Here is an 18129-nt window from a genome sequence, read left to right on the forward strand (position 1 = left end):
GAATTTTTCTAATCTTCTTTTCTTGGTTGATCCTACTCCTTAAGGCTTAGGAATTAAGCTGGTGGCTCAGGTCCAGCTCCCTTGCTTCACACAGCATAGAAATCATGCCTCCTGTCCCCTGAATGCATGGAAATTGCAACAGTGCTTGCTCCCCTCATAGTAGTAACTTTACTCTTTATTTCTGCCACTTGTGATTTTTCTTCAAGAAAGAAAGCCTGCTTGCATATTTGAATTATTGTCATATTTTATTTATAACTTCTATGTTTGTAAACAAGAAGGAGATCCATCCATGTCTACTCCTTCTGTCTTTTTGCTGTAAGTCAAGAGTCATTTCTTAAAGTTAAGAAATAATTTGTCAATTTTTAGAACAAGGGTCTTGGTCCATATCTTCAAATCTTAACACAATGCTGTCGAATAGAAGGTACCCAGCAAACGTTTGCTGACTGGCTTCTTTGCCATTTGCATCTTGGTTGAGGGTATCTAGTCTAAGCTGAACTAACAATTCCTCTGTCACAATCACCTGTTTAACACCTTGTGCTACGCAATTCAAGACTCTAGCCTCCGAAATACCTAAATTACCCACAAAATACAGCAAAAGTAGTACTGGTATCTTTAAGACTGTATTTTTACATAAAGAAAGTCAGACTCAAAGATTAAGTGGCTTGTTCATATCATATAACTAGTTTTAGAATTATGATCTTGAAAAAAAAGTGACATTAGTTATTCATCAACCCAACCCCCTCATTCTACATAAAGGCTGAGTGATTAGTTCCAGATCAGTAATTAAGTGGTAGCAGAGCAGGTACTAGACTCAGATCTCCTTGTAACTGATCAAGTGCTTCTGCTGCCTCCTCACAGTGCCTGCCTTTATCGTTGATTGCAACAGGCAGCATCAACTTCCTTTTATTTGAGCTCCATATTTTGGAACATATTTAATAGCAACATTTTTCTTTTATAACACCAGTGTGATAATAATAATTTTCCTATATTCTTTTAAATCGTACAAAGCAGTATATCTAGAATTGTTAGCCCTATTTTCAATGCTTTTACTACACATTTTCAATGCTTTTGCTACATATCTTGGAAGTTTAAAAACAGAACATATACAACACACACATGCTGGTTGAGAAAGCAGCATAAAATGATATTAAAGATTCCAAACAAAAAATATTAATTTCTTCTCCTAGACAAAATTAGAGTCTATTTTGAAAAGTTTGATTTTAATAAGCAGGGAAATAAAAATATATTTCCTTAGTCTAAGAAATTTCATCTGCAGATCCTTTCTGGTACCTGGCTTAATCTTTTGGGGTTTAAAATCCAGGCATCTCTCATTTGTCCTAATTTGAAATAGTTTGGTGACAATAAAGTTAACTCTTAAATGAGAGGACAATGTTTAGGAAAATTTATTCTGGTTGTAAAGAAAAAAAAAACCTGAAAGATTTATACAAATAAAATACATAAAGTATAGTCTTTATTTAAGGTAAAATTTGTCTGGTATTAACTACCTGGTTCAGTATTTCAACAAACTGGTTAAATGTTTTTTCCTTTTTTAATTCTTATTATACTTTGGTATGCACGGCTAAATATTTTAATAAACATGTTTCCTGATGGTGCAGTGCAGCATAAGTATTGAAAGGCAAGTGCAGGAAGATGTGCCAGTTCTTAGAACTGTTTCTGTTTCTGTTTTGAGCTAGTCAATTGAGCTTAATGATTAAACCTATTGTAAACTTTTGGATTGGTAATTGGAGTCTCAATCCAAAGGTCCAGTCTAGGTCAATGGTATCTATCCAAGGCATAAACCAGGGAGTGGAGAAAACTATGCTCTACACTGAATTACCTAAAAATTCCTAGAGGATAGCAGCCAATTTATTCAGTACTTATGATGTACTAGACATCATCTTAAACTTTTTAATGTATTAATTCATTCAAGCCTCATGACAGCCCTATAAGATACGGTTTACTAGCATGCACATAATAGGTGGGAAAACTGAGACTCAAAAATGTTGAATAATTTGCTCAAAGTTAATAACTTGCTCAAAGTTAGTGAGGCGCATCATTGGGATCTAAACTCAGGCAGTTTGGCCACAGAGTTTTCTTTCCCCTACTCTTGTACATTTTCCCCCTATACTCTCAAGTATCTATTTTAACCACTATATTCCATGTTAGATCGTCAACATTTGTGTCATTAAAGAACAACAAGTGGTGGACATATCCAGAATTTCAAGTAAAAGGATCTAATACCTGGAAATCCAGGAATAATCCACTAAGCCAAGATTTTAGCCCCTTCATTTAAGAAAGTAACTTTTCAAATGGAATCAACACTTTAAGCATCACTGATTCTATGTTAAAATAATCCATGCCCCTCAGCCAATTACATAGCCAAACTGGAATAAATTTACTTTAAAAATCCCTTCCCTTTCACAGACTTCTTTTTTTAATTTAGGGGGTGGTTATGTGAGGAAGCAAGAAGGGAGACTGCTTAAGGAGCAGAAGAAAGATTTACAACACCAGGATTAAGACAAAAGAACACTACGGCTGCCTAAAACCAACTTTCTGCCTCCAGAAAACACTTCTCTGGACTCTTTTGTTTTTTAACCCACAAATGAAAATATCCTCCAGGAACAGTCACATGAGTTAGACTTACTGAGTTTGCCTCTGAAAGAAGTACTGTAATTGAGTGAAATTAAAGCCAAGTGTCTGTGGTCAGATTATTTTCTGACAAACAATAAACTCTCACTGACCTTTCACAACAACCTGTATTTTCCACAGTGTAAGAATTATCAAGCCAGGTGCAGTGGCTCACGCCTGTAATCCCAGCACTTTGGGAGGCCAAGGCGGGCAGATCACTTGAGGTCAGGAGTTCGAGACCAGTGTGGTCAGATGGTGAAACCCCGTCTCTACTAAAAATACAAAAATTAGCCAAGCGTGGGGCACGCGCCTGTAGTCCCAGCTACTTGTAAGACTGAGGCAGGAGAATTGCTTGAACCCGGGAGGTGGAGGTTGGAGTGAGCCGAGATCGTGCCACCACACTCCAGAACGAGACTCCATCTCAAAACAAAAACAAAACAACAACAAAAATGATCAATGCTATGAAGTCAGACCTTGGGGATTGGGACTATTTCAACGTCCTGAAATCTCTTGCAGGACTGAGGAACTGGTGTATCCTGTGGTAGAGAATGAAGTTTAGGATATCTGGAGATAAGTGAGGATAAAGAAAAAAACAGTCCTGGTGGCAAAGAGCAGGAAATTCTATGAACCAGGAGAGGTGTAGAACATGGTCAAGTAAGGTACTACTCATGTGTTTTGAGGTTAAGATACTCTCCCTTTGAGAGGAGTTAAAATATTTTCTACCATTATGACTGTGGACATCTGTCTATGATTATATCAGGCTTAGCACAAGTTGGAAAATGTCAATGGGAAGAAATATAATAAAGCTTAATTATGTTTTCATTTTACTTTCATCATCAAGAGTGAAGGTGCCCAAAGGCTGTACTGCTTCTTGTGTTTTTCTTAGAAGAATGCCCAATGTGAAAAGGCTGGAGTTCTGGCAAAACTGAGATTTGTTCTAAGTTTTTAGCATAGGACCTAGAACATAGTAAGAATTTTTAAAACTATAGGTATTATAATAATTAAATGCACAAATAGCATAAATATTGTTGTACATCAATGTTTACTGTCAAATCAGAGTAACTTCTCATTGAAATTTACTCAGAGCAGAATTTGAAGTTCTTTTTTTATTTTTCACAATGAGGTCATTACTTTTTCAAGAAAAATAAAAGTGAGAGAGACTTAATTTATACGTTATCTTAATTTATATATATGTTACTCCAGCCTGGAGTAATTATTCAAAATAAATTTTGAATGCAATAAAATTAATTTATGCAAAATTTTGTGTTTTTATGTATATTTTCCCTACTAAGACATTTGTAGCTTTCATCAGTTTCTCAGAGATATGTGTGACCTCTCTCCCTCTTAAAAAAAATGTAAAAACAATTTATGTCTATACCTGAACAAAGGAACCCAAGCAAGAATATTCAACAATTACATAGGATGGGATGGGATAGGATAAAAAGAAATGGAGTAGAGTGGAGTGGAGTGAAGTGAAAAGAAACAGAATTTACCACCTCAAATGCACTCTCAATAAAATGTACAAGGCAAAATAGTAACAGCAAACAGTGCCAGTCTTTCACTCTTGTTCTTTAAATCATAGTGAGAACCCTCTCCTTTTCCACTGGGTTTACCCCAAAGCTAAGAGATATCCCTTATATAAACAGCCAATTGAAAAATGCTGCTCAGAACCAGAGAAAAGCTTGTCTTTTTGAGGAGCTGGTATGCCTATGCTGTTAGACATAGGATCTTTATCACTTATTATGCCTCCTTTTGGATCTTAGCACTCAGAGACTTCAGGAATATATTTTGTATTTATTTTAAGCAACTCCTGCTAAGCCTTGAACTTCCATGTTTTCTGTCCCCCACGCTGCACTCTTTCTTATGTTGTTTTTGTACTTTGGTCCTTGTTTTTAATGTTTTTGCTATAACTGTGTCCCTTGTAAGTCACCATATATTTCCCTTTAAGTGTAGATATCACTTACATAAAGGAAAAAAGGAAGGGAGGGAGGGAGGAAGGGAGGGAAGAAGGGAGGGAGGGAGGAAGGGAGGGAAGAAGGGAGGGAGGGAGGGAAGGAGGGAAGGGAAGGGAAGGGAAGGAAGGGGAGGGGAGGGGAAGGGAGGGGAGGGGAGGGGAAGGGAAGGGAAGGGAAGGGAAGGGAAGGGAAGGGAACAGGAAGGAAGGAAAAAAAAAAAAACTTTGTGAGGTATGCCCTTTAATTGAGGTCTTATAAATTTGGCAGTCTTAATGGGGTAAAATCCATAGTACATAATATTTTAACCTGAATGAAACTATTTTACAACCTTAAACAAACAAGCAAAAACACATTTGCTCCAAGTTTAAATTTTACTATTTTTGTTCTGGTAAATTTTCTCATTCTAGTTCTCTAAATACTGTGTATACAGTATTCTCTAAATACTGGTTAGGGCAGTGGGATAGGGGGAGGACAGATCCATCCCCAGCTACCACTCCATCAGCAGCCAGTATGTCAGACCCCTCCATTGGTCTTCAACAGTGGATCTTTGCAGCCATGCTCCATGCTCCTGCTAGCTCCCCAACCTTCTGTCCTCCCCAGTTACCTGCTGGGAGGGCATACTCCCTCTCCTGCTGCCTTTCCCAATTGGCATTACTTACTGTCAGGCCTCTGAGCCTAAGCCAAGCCATCGCATCCCCAGTGATTTGCACGTATACGCCCAGGTGGCCTGAAGTAACTGAAGAATCACAAAAGAAGTGCAAATGCCCTGCCTCGCCTTCACCGATGACATTCCACCACAAAAGAAGTGAAAATGGCTGGTCCTTGCCTTAAGCGATGATATTATCTTGTGAAATTCCTTTTCCTGGCTCATCCTGGCTCAAAAAGCTCCCCCACTGAGCACCTTGTGACCCCCCACTCCTGCCTGCCAGAGAACAACCCCCCTTTGACTGTAATTTTCCTTTACCTACCCAAATCCTATAAAACGGCCCCACCTTTATCTCCCTTGGCTGACTCTCTTTTCGGACTCAGCCCGCCTGCACCCAGGTGAAATAAACAGCCATGTTGCTCACACAAAGCCTGTTTGGTGGTCTCTTCACACGGATGCGCATGACATTTTGGTGACGTGACTCGGATCAGGGGACCTCCCTCTGGAGATCAATCCCCTGTCCTCCTGCTTTTTGCTCCATGAGAAAGATCCACCTATGACCTCTAGTCCTCAGACCAACCAGCCCAAGGAACATCTCACCAATTTTAAATCAGGTAAGCGGCCTCTTTTTACTCTCTTCTCCAACCTCTCTCACTATCCCTCGATCTCTTTCTCCTTTCAGTCTTGGCACCACCCTTCAATCTCTCCCTTCTCTTAAGTTCAATTCCTTTCATTTACTGGTAGAGACAAAAGAGACACGTTTCATCCGTGGACCCAAAACGCGGCGCCGGTTACAGACTGGGGAAGGCGGCCTTCCCTTGGTGTTTAATCATTGCAGGGACGCCTCTCTGATTACTCACCCACGTTTCAGGGGTGTCTGACCATGCTGCAGGGATATCTGCCTTGGTCCTTCACCCTAAGCGGCAAGTCCCGCTTTTCTGGGGGAGGGGCGAGCACCCCAACCCCTACCCTCCCTGTCTCTACCCCTTCTCTGCTTTTCTGGGGGAGGGGCAAGAACCCCGACCTCTTTTTTTGCGCCCTGACGTCTTATTTTTGTGCCCCCTCTTATTTTTGCCCCCCGATCTCTTATTTTGCACCCCATACCTTATTTCTGCTCCCCGACCCCTTTCCTGCTTTTCTGGAGAGCAAGAACCCCCAAATTCCTTCTCTCTGTGTCTCCACTCTCTCTTTTATCTGGGCTTGCCTCCTTCACCGTGGGCAACCTTCTACCCTCCATTCTTCCTTCTTCTCCATAACCTGTGTTCTCAAGAATTTAAACCTCTTCAACTCACACCTGATCTAAAACCTAAATGCCTATTTTCTTCTACAATGCTGCTTAACCCCAATACAAACTCGACAGTAGTTCTAAATAGCCAGAAAACAGCACTTTCGATTTTTCCATCCTACAAGATCTAAATAATTGTTGTAAAATGGGCAAACGGTCTGAGGTGCTTGACGTCCAGGCATTCTTTTACACATCAGTCCTTCCCTAGTCTCTGTTCCCAATGCAACTCGTCCCAAATCTTCCTTCTTTTCCTCCCACCTGTCCCCTCAGCCCCAACCCCAAGCATCGCTGAGTCTTTCTAAAAATCATCCCTTTCTACAGACCCATCTGACCTCTCCCCTCCTCGCCAGGCCAAGCTAGGTCCCAACTTTTCCTCAGTCTCTGCTCCCCCACCCTCTAGTCCTTTTCTCACCTCCCCTCCTCACACCGGTCTGGCTTACAGTTTTCCTTCCGCAACTAGCCCTCCCCCACCTGCCCAGCAATTTCCTCTTAAAAAAGTGGATAGAGCTAAAGGCATAGTCAAGGTTAATGTTTCTTTTTCTTTATCCGACCTCTCCCAAATCAGTTAGCATTTAGGCTCTTTTTCATCAAATATGAAAAGCTTAGAGGCCCAGTTCATGGCCCGTTTAGCAGCAACCCTGAGACACTTTTCAGCCTTAGACCCTGAAAGGTCAGAAGGCCGTCTTATTCTCAATATGCATTTTATTTTATTACCCAATCTGCTTCTGACATTAAATAAAACCCCAAAAATTAAATTCCAGCCCTCAAACCCCACAACAGGACTTAATGAACCTCGCCTTCAAGGTGTACAATAATAGAGTAGAGGCAGCCAAGTAGCAACTTATTTCTGAGTTGCAATTCCTTGCCTCCACTGTGAGACAAACCCCAGCCACATCTCCAGCACACAACTCCAAACGCCTGAACCGCAGCTGCCAGGGGTTCCTCCAGAACCTCCTCCCCCCAAGGAGCTTGCTACAAGTGCCGGAAATCTGACCACTAGGCCAAGGAATGCCTGCAGCCCGGGATTCCTCCTAAGCTGAGTCCCATCTGTGCGGGACCCCACTGGAAACTGGACTATCCAACTCGCCTGGCAGCCACTCTCAGAGCCCCTGGAACTCTGGCTCAAGGCTCTCTGACTGACTCCTTCTCAGATCTTCTCGGCTTAGCGGCTGAAGACTGATGCTGCCTGATCGCCTCGGAAGCCTCCTGGACCATCACAGACGCTTTGGGTAACTCTTAGAGTGGAGGGTAAGTCCGTCCCCTTCTTAATCAATGTGGAGGCTACCCACTCCACATTACCTTCTTTTCAAGGGCCTGTTTCCCTTGCCTCCATAACTGTTGTGGGTATTGATGGCCAGGCTGATAAACCTCTTAAAATTCCCCAACTCCAGTGCCAACTTGGACAACATTCTTTTACGCACTCCTTTTTACTTATCCCCACCTGTCCAGTTCCCTTATTAGGTCAAGACATTTTAAATTATCTGCTTCCCTGACTATTCCTGGGCTACAGCCACACTTCATTGCTGCCTTTTCCCCCAGTTCAAAGCCTCCTTCACATCCTCCCCTCGTATCCCCCCACCTTAACCCACAAGCATAGGATACCTCTCCTTGGTGACTGATCATGCACCCCTTACCATCTCATTAAAACCTAATCACCCTTACCCCACTAATGCCAATATCCCATCCCGCAGCACGCTTTAAAAGGATTAAAGCCTGTTATCACTCGCCTGCTACAGCATGGCCTTTTAAAACCTATAAACTCCCCTTACAATTCCCCCGTTTCACCTGTCCTAAAACCAGACAAGCCTTACAGGTTAATTCAAGATCTCTGCGCCCATATCCTCTCCTATCCTCAATACCTCCCTCCACAACCCATTATTCTATTCTGAATCTCAAACATACTTTCTTTACTATTTCCCTACACCCCTCCTCCCAGCCTCTCTTTGCTTTCACTTGGACTGACCCTGACACCCATCGGGCTCAGCAAATTACCTAGGCTGTACTGCTGCAAGGCCTCACAGACAGCCCCCATTACTTCAGTCAAGCCCAAATTTCTTCCTCATCTGTTACCTATCTCCGCAAAATTCTCGTATAAAAACACACGTGCTCTCCCTGCTGATCGTGTCCGGCTAATCTCCAAAACCCCAATCCCTTCTATAACACAACTCCTTTCCTTCCTAGGCATAGTTAGTGCCGACAGAATTCTTACACAAGAGCCAGGACCGCGTCCTGCAGCCTTTCTGTCCAAACAACTTGAACTCACTGTTTTAGCCTAGCCCTCATGTCTGCGCGCAGTGGCTGCCACTGCTTTAATACTGTTAGAGGCCCTAAAAATCACAAACTATGCTCAACTCTCTACAGTTCTCATAACTTCCAAAATCTATTTTCTTTCCCCAACCATCGCTCAGGACAAAGCTTATGCTGATAAGTTAGCTAAAAAAGCAGCTAGCTTCCAACTTCTATTCCTCACGGCAGTTTTCCTCCTTCACATCGGCCACTCCCACCTACTCCCCCGCTGAAACTTCCACCTATCAATCTCTTCCCACACAAGGCAAATAGTTCTTAGACCAAGGAAATTATCTCCTTCCAGCCTCACAGGCCCATTCTATTCTGTCATCATTTCATAACCTCTTCCATTAGGTTACAAGCTGCTAGCCTGTGGCTTAGAACCTCTCATTTCCTTTCCATCATGGAAACCTGTCCTAAAGGAGATCACTTCTCAGTGTTCCATCTGCTATTCTACTGCCCCTCAGGGATTGTTCAGGCCCCCTCCCTTTCCTACACATCAAGCTCGAGGATTTGCCCCTGCCCAGGACTGGCAAATTGACTTTACTCACATGCCCCGAGTCAGAAAACTAAAATATCTCTTAGTCTAGGTAGACACTTTCACTGGATAGGTAGAGGCCTTTCCCACGGGGTCTGAGAAGGCCACCGCGGTCATTTCAGACGTAATTCCTCGGTTTGGCCTTCCTACCTCCTATACAGTCTGATAATGGACCAGCCTTTAATAGTCAAATCACCCAAGCAGTTTCTCAGGCTCTTAGTATTCAGTGAAACCTTTATATCCTTTACCATCCTCAATCTTCAGGAAAGGTAGAATGGACTAATGGTCTTTTTAAAAAACACCTCACCAAGCTCAGTCACCCACTTAAAAAGGACTAGACAATACTTTTACCACTTTCCTTTCTCAGAGTTCAGGCCGGTCCTCGGAATGCTACAGGTTACAGCCCATTTGAGCTCCTGTGTGAACACTCCTTTTTATTAAGTCCCAGTCTCATTCCAGACACCAGAACAACTTAAACTGCACCCCAAAAACTTAGAGCCTAAAAACTCACCAACCAAGCAAGTAATTATGCCAAACCCCCTTAGGCTCTCTCTAATTAGATGTCCTAGGTCCCCCCAATTCTTAGTCCTTTAATACCTGTTTTTTCTCTTTCTCTTATACAGACCTTTTTTTTTTTTCTTTTTTTTTTGAGACGGAGTCTCCCTCTGTCACCCAGGCTGGAGTGCAGTGGCCAGATCTCAGCTCACTGCAAGCTCCGCCTCCCAGGTTTATGCCATTCTCCTGCCTCAGCCTCCCGAGTAGCTGGGACTACAGGCGCCCGCCACCATGCCCGGCTAGTTTCTTTTTGTATTTTTTAGTACAGACGGGGTTTCACCATGTTAGCCAGGATGGTCTCGATCTCCCGACCTCGTGATCCGCCCGTCTCGGCCTCCCAAAGTGCGAGGATTACAGGCTTGAGCCACCGCGCCTGGCCTCTTTTACAGACCTTATGTCTTCCGTTTAGTTTTTCAATTCATACAAAACCTCATCCAGGCCATCACCAATCATTCTATATGACAAATGTGTCTTCTAATGACCCCACAATATCACCCCTTACCACAAAATTTTCCTTCAGCTTGGTCTCTCCCACTCTAGGTTCCCACGCCGCCCCTAATCCCGCTTGAAGCAGCCCTGAGAAACATCACCCATTCTCTCTCCATACCACCCCCCAAAAATTTTCGCCACCCCAACACTTCACACTATTTTATTTTTCTTATTAATATAAGAAGGCAGGAATGTCAGGCCTCTGAGCCCAAGCCAAGCCATCGCATCCCCTGTGACTTGCACGTATACGCCCAGATGGCCTGAAGTAACTGAAGAATCACAAAAGAAGTGCAAATGCCCTGCCTCGCCTTCACCGATGACATTCCACCACAAAAGAAGTGAAAATGGCCGGTCCTTGTCTTAAGCGATGATATTATCTTGTGAAATTCCTTTTTCTGGCTCATCCTGGCTCAAAAAGCTCCCCCACTGAGCACCTTGTGACCCCCACTCCTGCCCACCAGAGGACAACACCCCTTTGACTAATTTTCCTTTACCTACCCAAATCCTATAAAACAGCCCCACCCTTATCTCCCTTCGCTGACTCTTCAGGCGCAGCCGGCCTGCACCCAGGTGAAATAAACAGCCATGTTGCTCACACAAAGCCTGTTTGGTGGTCTCTTCACACGGACACGCATGACACTTACCCTTATTTATTGTTTCATTAGAAGCTTTCTCTGATGTTTACAAAAGGGAGTATGCAGCCCATCCAATATTGAATTCCTTTATAGAGAAGCTCTACAGCCCAAGGGATCCAGCATTAGGATCATTGAAATTTTCTGTTCTGAATTACAGCGGGCTTTTCTTTAACATCATTGTTTTACTCAATACTTCCCCTCCCACATCCTCCTTTTCCAGGCCAGCTCTGGCACACAGTGGGGAACTAACAAATATTCGTTGAATAAGCAGGAAAGTCATTTTAAAATGGTTTTAAAATTGTTGATTCATTTCCTACATCTGGAAAGTGGGAAATTTGTGTGCAAACCGTGAGATCATTTCACTTAAACCTTAGTGATGAGTTTCTTTAACTTCTCTCTTAAAATGAAATTCTATTCTGTGCATGTTTGGTTGTGTGTGTGTTATGTACGTGTGTGTACATGTTTGCTGCATTTGTGTCTCGTTGTTCATAATGATTTACCCTTTCCTTAATTTAACCCAACAGACCTAAACATGTGTTACTAATTGTTTTAATTATTACTCTTCTACCAATTCAGTCTGGAGTTAAAAGAGCATAAAGAGACCAATTCAATTATGTCACTCTTCCCCCTGCCCATTCACACCCACACCTATTCATTTCTGTTCAACCATCTGCTAGGCTTTACTGATTTGGTCTTTTATATCCCATAAATGGCATCTTGCTGGGATGCCTCAGACCGGACAAGGCACCTCCCGGTACTTGTGCCTCAGGTGGCAGGGACAGAGGTCCCATGCCTTCTCTTACTCTGAGTTAAGCATAGCAGGACAGCATTACCTCTTTGGATCCTGATCACAATTCTCCAGATGCCCAGTCCCAAAATGATGCCAGTCAGTAGCCCACACACGACAGCCACCAGCACCCTAAGGTTCCAGGCACGGTAGGAAGCCATGGTGAAGCCAAACCACAAATCCACTCCTGGGTGAGAAACAACTAGCTTCTTTTCTTCTTGAGCTAATAAGTTTAATCAGAAACTATTCTAAAACAGAAAAATAAGTCCTCCCCTCAGTGATCTGTCAGATGGATGTCTTTATATTTTAGGACTTTTGAGGCTAATGCAGTAGGATGCCGTTTGAATCTCCTAATAAAATGTGCATACTCTGCTTTCAATTTCCTCATCCTTCACTGAAAGAGAATGTGAAAGAAGTGATTAGAGTTATGGGCATCGGGAGATAACTCCAGGCAATAAAGAAGAAGGGGAGGGGCTAGCCACAAGGGTCAAAGGGTGAATGTCCAGACAAGTCACAGAGTGAAGCAAGGGGACAAAACAGAAGAAACCAAAGAGGAAATCATGAAGGCAGTGGATGCCAGTGGTCGCCTATGGCTCGGCTTCCTGTGTTTTTGTCTTGGGAGGGTACAGCACAGATAGACTGGCAGGTGCTTCGGACCACACAAAACACTCTCTCAGGGAAATGAACTACTTTGTCAACAAGAGGATAAATGGCAATCACCACATGTGATTTTAGTGCTTTCATTTCTTTAAGGAGCCTACATTTTGACAGATGCGGTTGGTGAGTGGGCATACTGGCACAGGGTGGGTCTTGAAAAGCACTAAAGCCCAGCATGATAACTCATCTGCTACAGGCTGAATTGTGTCCCCTCCAAAATTCATATGTTGGAGTCCTAACCTTCAGTGCCTCAGAATGGGGCCTTATACGGAGATATGGTTATTACAGAGCCTATCAAGTTAAAATGAGTTTGTTAGGGTGGTCACTAATCAATATGGCTGGTGTTCTTGTAAGAAAAGGAAATCTGAACACAGACATGAATAGAGAAAGATGATCAGAAGAGACAGAGAGAGAAGATGGCCATCTACAAGCCAAAGAGTGAGTCCTCAGCAAGAAATGGCTCTGCTGACACCTTAGACTTCTAGCCACCAAAACTGTAAGAAAATAAATTTCTGTTGTTTAAGCCATCCAGTTTGTGGTACTTGATTAGAGCAGCCCTGGGAAGCTAATACATCATCAGAGTAACTACAAACTCGTGTCTTTCTATAGATGCAGCTCTCACCCTCTCCTGCCCAGGCTCCCACGTTCTCCTTCCCTATCCTCCACCCTTACCTGAAAGAACAGATAAATGAACATTCACCTCCTCAATCACAGTTTTGTTCTGGTAGAGAGAACAGATGCTCTGGTCTTCTCTGGGCACTCCCTCGCTTCATCAAATCCGTATTAAATCCCTTTAATGTGTTCGAATTGGTACAAGACATGAACAGGGTCCTCAAAAAACTCGTGTTTTCTCAGGGGTGAGATACCTAGATATAGCCACCTATAAGGCAAGTCATAACTGTTAAAATAAAAGATATCAAATTTAATTATTATGGAGCGTGGGTGCTCCTTGACTTAGAATAAGATTACATCCCAATAAATCCACCTTAAGTTAAAAATATCATGAGTCAAAATGCGTTAAATATACACCTAACCTGCTGAACGTCCTAGCTTAGACTAGCCTACCTTAAATGTGCCCAAAACACTTACAATAGCATAAAATTGGGCAAAATCATCTATCACAAAGTCTATTTTATAATAAAGTGTCAAATATCGCCTGTGATATATTGACTACTGTAGTGAAAGTGAAAAACAGAATGGTTGCACAGGTACCCCAAATACGGTTTCTACTGAATGCATATTGTTTTTGCACCATGGTGAAGTTGAAAAATCAGAAGTCAAACAAACCATCATAAATTGGAAACCTACATACTAGCCCCTTAATACCTACATACCAGCCCATCAATTCCTTCAGGAAGTATTAAGCAAGTCTTTACCAAAAAAGGCTTCACACTTAAACTAGACCTTTAGTGAACCCCCAGACACTATGGGGGTTTCCAGTTCTCTGTGACATTCACTTCATACATGTTTCGCTATAAACATAAGGCCCTAACTTTACCCCTCCCAAGAATTTTAGAAAAACAAATTGAGGTAGCACAAAATGGAAGAACCTAGAAGTACTGCTGCAGAAGTACAAAGCAAATGAATGCAAACCCATTACCTCATTTACTGGGAATAGATTTTTGAAAATCTGTTTCTGATATGTCTGCATATACATGCACAGCAAATGTCTGGAAAGGTACATGAAAACATTCCTCTTGGCAATCTGAGGAATCTGAGGTAGGAGATAGTTTTTTAATTTTATCCCTTTTATGGTTTAAAGTTTTAGCCTTGTGTATTCTTTCTATTATTATAAATAAATATATGTACCTTTTTCAATAATAAAACAATGGTTTTCAGCAAATAATAAATCTGAGAAAAGGAATTAACACCTATCATTTGTGTAGCGTATACCAAGGATGGTGCTGTATACTTTACATATGTTTATCTCATTCATTCTGTGCAAAAGCCCCACGTAACATAATGTGTTTGCCCTTTGCATGAATGAGGAAATGAGACTGAAACTGGTATTATTCTACACCGGAGCTTTATGGTTAAGTAAATTTGGATGATGCCAGGTTACACAAAGTTAAACAGTTTTCTCCACTCCAGCATTTCTTAGAGCCTTCACAATGCTCATGTCCATTGTGAACTACTAGAGAAGACACGTATGCGAGTATGTTCTCAATGTTATTGGAACTCAGAATCCTCCTCTCAAGAAGGATCTCTCAGAGGCAGGGTTCCTCAGCATGTGTTTAGAAACACTGCGCTGTGAGATCATCTGCAGAATGGTCTTAGTTGAACAGTGTGACTGAAGGAATGCATCCTGGGTCTCAAGTTTGCCATCTGGTGATGGTATTTTTCTCTTGTAGGGTTCCGAATCTTTTGAAGGGATTATAGTCTAGTTACCAGAAAACTAACTTTGATAGTGATCACACATCCTCTCTTCCACAGTTGGTGGAAGTCCTGGAGTCCTGGAATGCTGTAATGACTGCTGCTTTTAGGGCTTCCATGTCCTTAACCACATGACAAAGTTTATAAGGTTTGCCATCTATCCAGCTAGAAACTCCAGAAATTCATGGAATTGATGAAACTCCTAGGCACAGAAATTAAGATGTTGGCATTTATGTAAGGGCATTAATTACTACTGATAATAGACAAATGTGTAAAGAGTCACCAGTATTTACACATACATACAACACACACATATCCAGATGACAAAGAAGAAAAAGAAAAGAGTTAAACAGGAAATAATACATTTATTCTTTCATTCTACTCAACGCAGACATTGTGCTAGGCACTGGGGATAAAGTAGTGAACAAAAGACAAGATCCCTGTCTTTACCCAACTTACACTCAGGGAGAACTGGATTTGTACCGATGCTGCCACTAATTTGCTATGTGACTCTGGGCAAACCATGGGGCTTCCATTTCTTTATATTTTAAACAATCCAGTTGAGGCCTTCCCTTCCTGAACATTTCAGTTCTAAAGTCATTAGCTGAGGAAGAGCAAGGCAGGTATCTGTGGTACGGGGTAGAGAGGGGCAATGGCCCAGAGTAGGTGTTGGAGCCCCAGTGCGGTAAAGAAAGCATTCATAGGCCAGGTGCGGGCGCTCACACCTGTAATCCCAGCACTTTGGGAGGCCAAGGTGGGTGGATCACCTGAGGTCAGGAGTTCAAGACCACCCTGACCAACATGGTGAAACCCCATCTCTACTAAAAATACAAAAATTAGCTGGGCGTGGTGGTGCATGCCTGTAATCCCAGCTACTCAGGAGGCTGAGGCAGGAGAATCACTTAAACCTGGGAGGTGGAGGTTGCAGTGAGCCGAGATCATACCATTACTCTCCAGCCTGGCAACAGAGCAGGACTCCGTCAAGAAAGAAGAGAAAAGAAAAGGAAAGAAGGGGAGGGGAGGGGAGGGGAGGGAAGGGAAGGGAAGGGAAGGGAAGGGAAGGGAAGGGAAGAATTGATAAGAGGGAGACCTAGCATAAGATGCCAGAGCCCAGGCAGGATAAAGAAGGCATCAATAGGATGGGGGTGGGGGGAGGGGCGGGTGACCTGTCATGGAAAGACAGAGCCCAACCAGGCAGGGCAGGAGAGCGACCCAATGAGAGATATCCAGGGTGGAAAATCAAAGCCAGAGCAGGGAGAGGAGGGTGGCCTTCAGGGACCACGAGCGGTCAGGAGGGCATCTAGACAGGCCAGCAATGCAATGTAGGAAGCCCAAGCCCAAGCTCAGTGAGGAGGGTGTCCACATGGAGTGACCGCCTGGAACAGGGAGTCAGAGCCCAAACACAGAGCGAAGGGGGCCCCCGCATGGATGGGCAGTGGTGGTGGAGCTCGGAGATTGGCTACAAAGAGGATGACGGATCAAACAGGCAAGCACAGGAGGATGCCGGGAGCCAAGTTTCTCCTTCAGAGCTCTGGCTCTGACTTCTCATGCTGCGTTGCCCACCTGTATAGATGAGAAGGGGAAGGACGTTACAAACATGGAAGGGGAGAAAATGTAAGTTCCATGAGAATTTCAAAACAGGTCATCAGAAATAAAGAAAAGCTACATGCTGTTAATTCTGAAGGAAGCAATACCTCCAGGAAAGATGGCTGTCAGACAAAGGCATAAATGAAGTCAGGAACTTCTCATGCAAAGGAGGAAAACTGTTACGACAAATACAACAAAGTCAAGTATTTCAAAGGAAGGGATGTTATATTATTTCTTATTTCCAATACTTGAAGTAAATAAATTTTATTGTGCCTTTAGCATAAAAACCTATAGTGTTGCGTTGGAACTGAATGTATCACATGAATCATAGTGTATATATATATATATACACACACACACACAAAGAGAAAGAGAATATTGTTTATATTTTAAATATCTCTAATAATATATACTTATATATAAACAATATATAAATAAATATAGACATAAAAGTGTGTTTATATACACACACACGTTTATTTGTACTTTTTTTTATATATCACATATTTACATACACATGTTCTCTAGCTCTGGCCACTCATAGGGCTGGAAGCAGTGACACCCCATTAACAATGAGCACCCCCAAAGCCCAGAACTTGATTTATACATACAATTTTCCACTAAGAGGAACATGGCTCCTTGGAAAATGGCTAATTCCAGGACTGCAGCAGAGAAAGTCTTAGGTGAGCCAGGAATATCTTGTACAGAAAGCAAGATACAGTGAGTGTATAGCAAATGGACACAGAATCCAACTTGAAAAGATTCCCCATTATCAAATGGTGGACAATTTCAGCATCAAAATAAATAATGCTTATAAATAAACATTATTATAAATAATAGGTGTTTATAATAAATAACATTTTTATTACATTATACATAAGTCCTAAAAATAATAAATAATACATATAATAGATTATAATCCATTAAACAAAATAAAAAAACTAACGAATCTGAAATCCCAGGGTGGCACCCAGCAATCTGCATTTTAACAAGTCCTCCAAGTGAGTTGATGTCTGCTGAAGTTTGGTAATCACTACTCTGGGGTAATTCTCCCAAAAGAAGTAAATCAAATTTACAGCAAAGTAGCAAATGGCAAGAGATTAAATGGCATTTTCTTGGCATTTTCTAATTTGCTTGTTAGTTTATGGGAATACGGACGGCCTTAAAGATAGCCAGATTTTCAGAAAGCCCTGCTAAAATTCATCAAGAGCCTGTATTTCTGTTGTCTGTACAACCACTCTTTTTTGTTTCATTTTATTCATTTATTCTTTTTAGCAGGTTTTTAATGAGCTTGTACCTGGAAGTGTCAAGAGGCTCGGAAATCCCCTTTATGTCCCTGCAACCTGAACTGTGACCCCACTGGAAAGTTAAGAACATAGAAACCTGCTTATCATATCTCCTGCAGCACTGATGAAGGCTAATCTCAACTTCCCCATCTCAGAACAGAGCCTCTGAGTGTCTCCACTTGGGAAACCACCAGTGCCTTTTGCTGCCCCTTCACTGGTGAAAGCTTTGAGCTACTGAAAACAGAGAAACCTTAAACTCATCCTTTAGTACATCTATACAACACAGCACCCTCCGTTTCCACCTAGTAGTTAAGGGAGGGCAGGCAGAAAGGGATCCAAAAAGCTTTTCCAGGCCAAAAGGAAGTCACCTGGTCAGGTACCTCTCTTTGCATCTTCTCACTTTTTTCTGTAGGCCTTTGTTC

The 18129-nt window shown here is 42.3% G+C and overlaps 1 protein-coding gene across 1 annotated transcript in view; it reads right to left on the reverse strand.

Annotated features, from left to right (window-relative positions):
* Positions 1-12233, reverse strand: part of ADGRG7 (adhesion G protein-coupled receptor G7) — an 86156-nt gene extending 73923 nt beyond the window's left edge. The window contains exon 1 of the mRNA XM_033211471.1: positions 11851-12233. Coding sequence (XP_033067362.1) covers positions 11851-11965 — 115 coding nt within the window. The 5' untranslated portion in view covers positions 11966-12233. The remainder of the gene's footprint in view (positions 1-11850) is intronic.
* Positions 12234-18129: the final 5896 nt, after the last annotated feature.

The sequence above is a fragment of the Trachypithecus francoisi genome, unplaced genomic scaffold (genome assembly GCF_009764315.1).
Source record: "Trachypithecus francoisi isolate TF-2019V2 unplaced genomic scaffold, Tfra_2.0 Lachesis_group0, whole genome shotgun sequence".
Taxonomy (NCBI): domain Eukaryota; kingdom Metazoa; phylum Chordata; class Mammalia; order Primates; family Cercopithecidae; genus Trachypithecus; species Trachypithecus francoisi.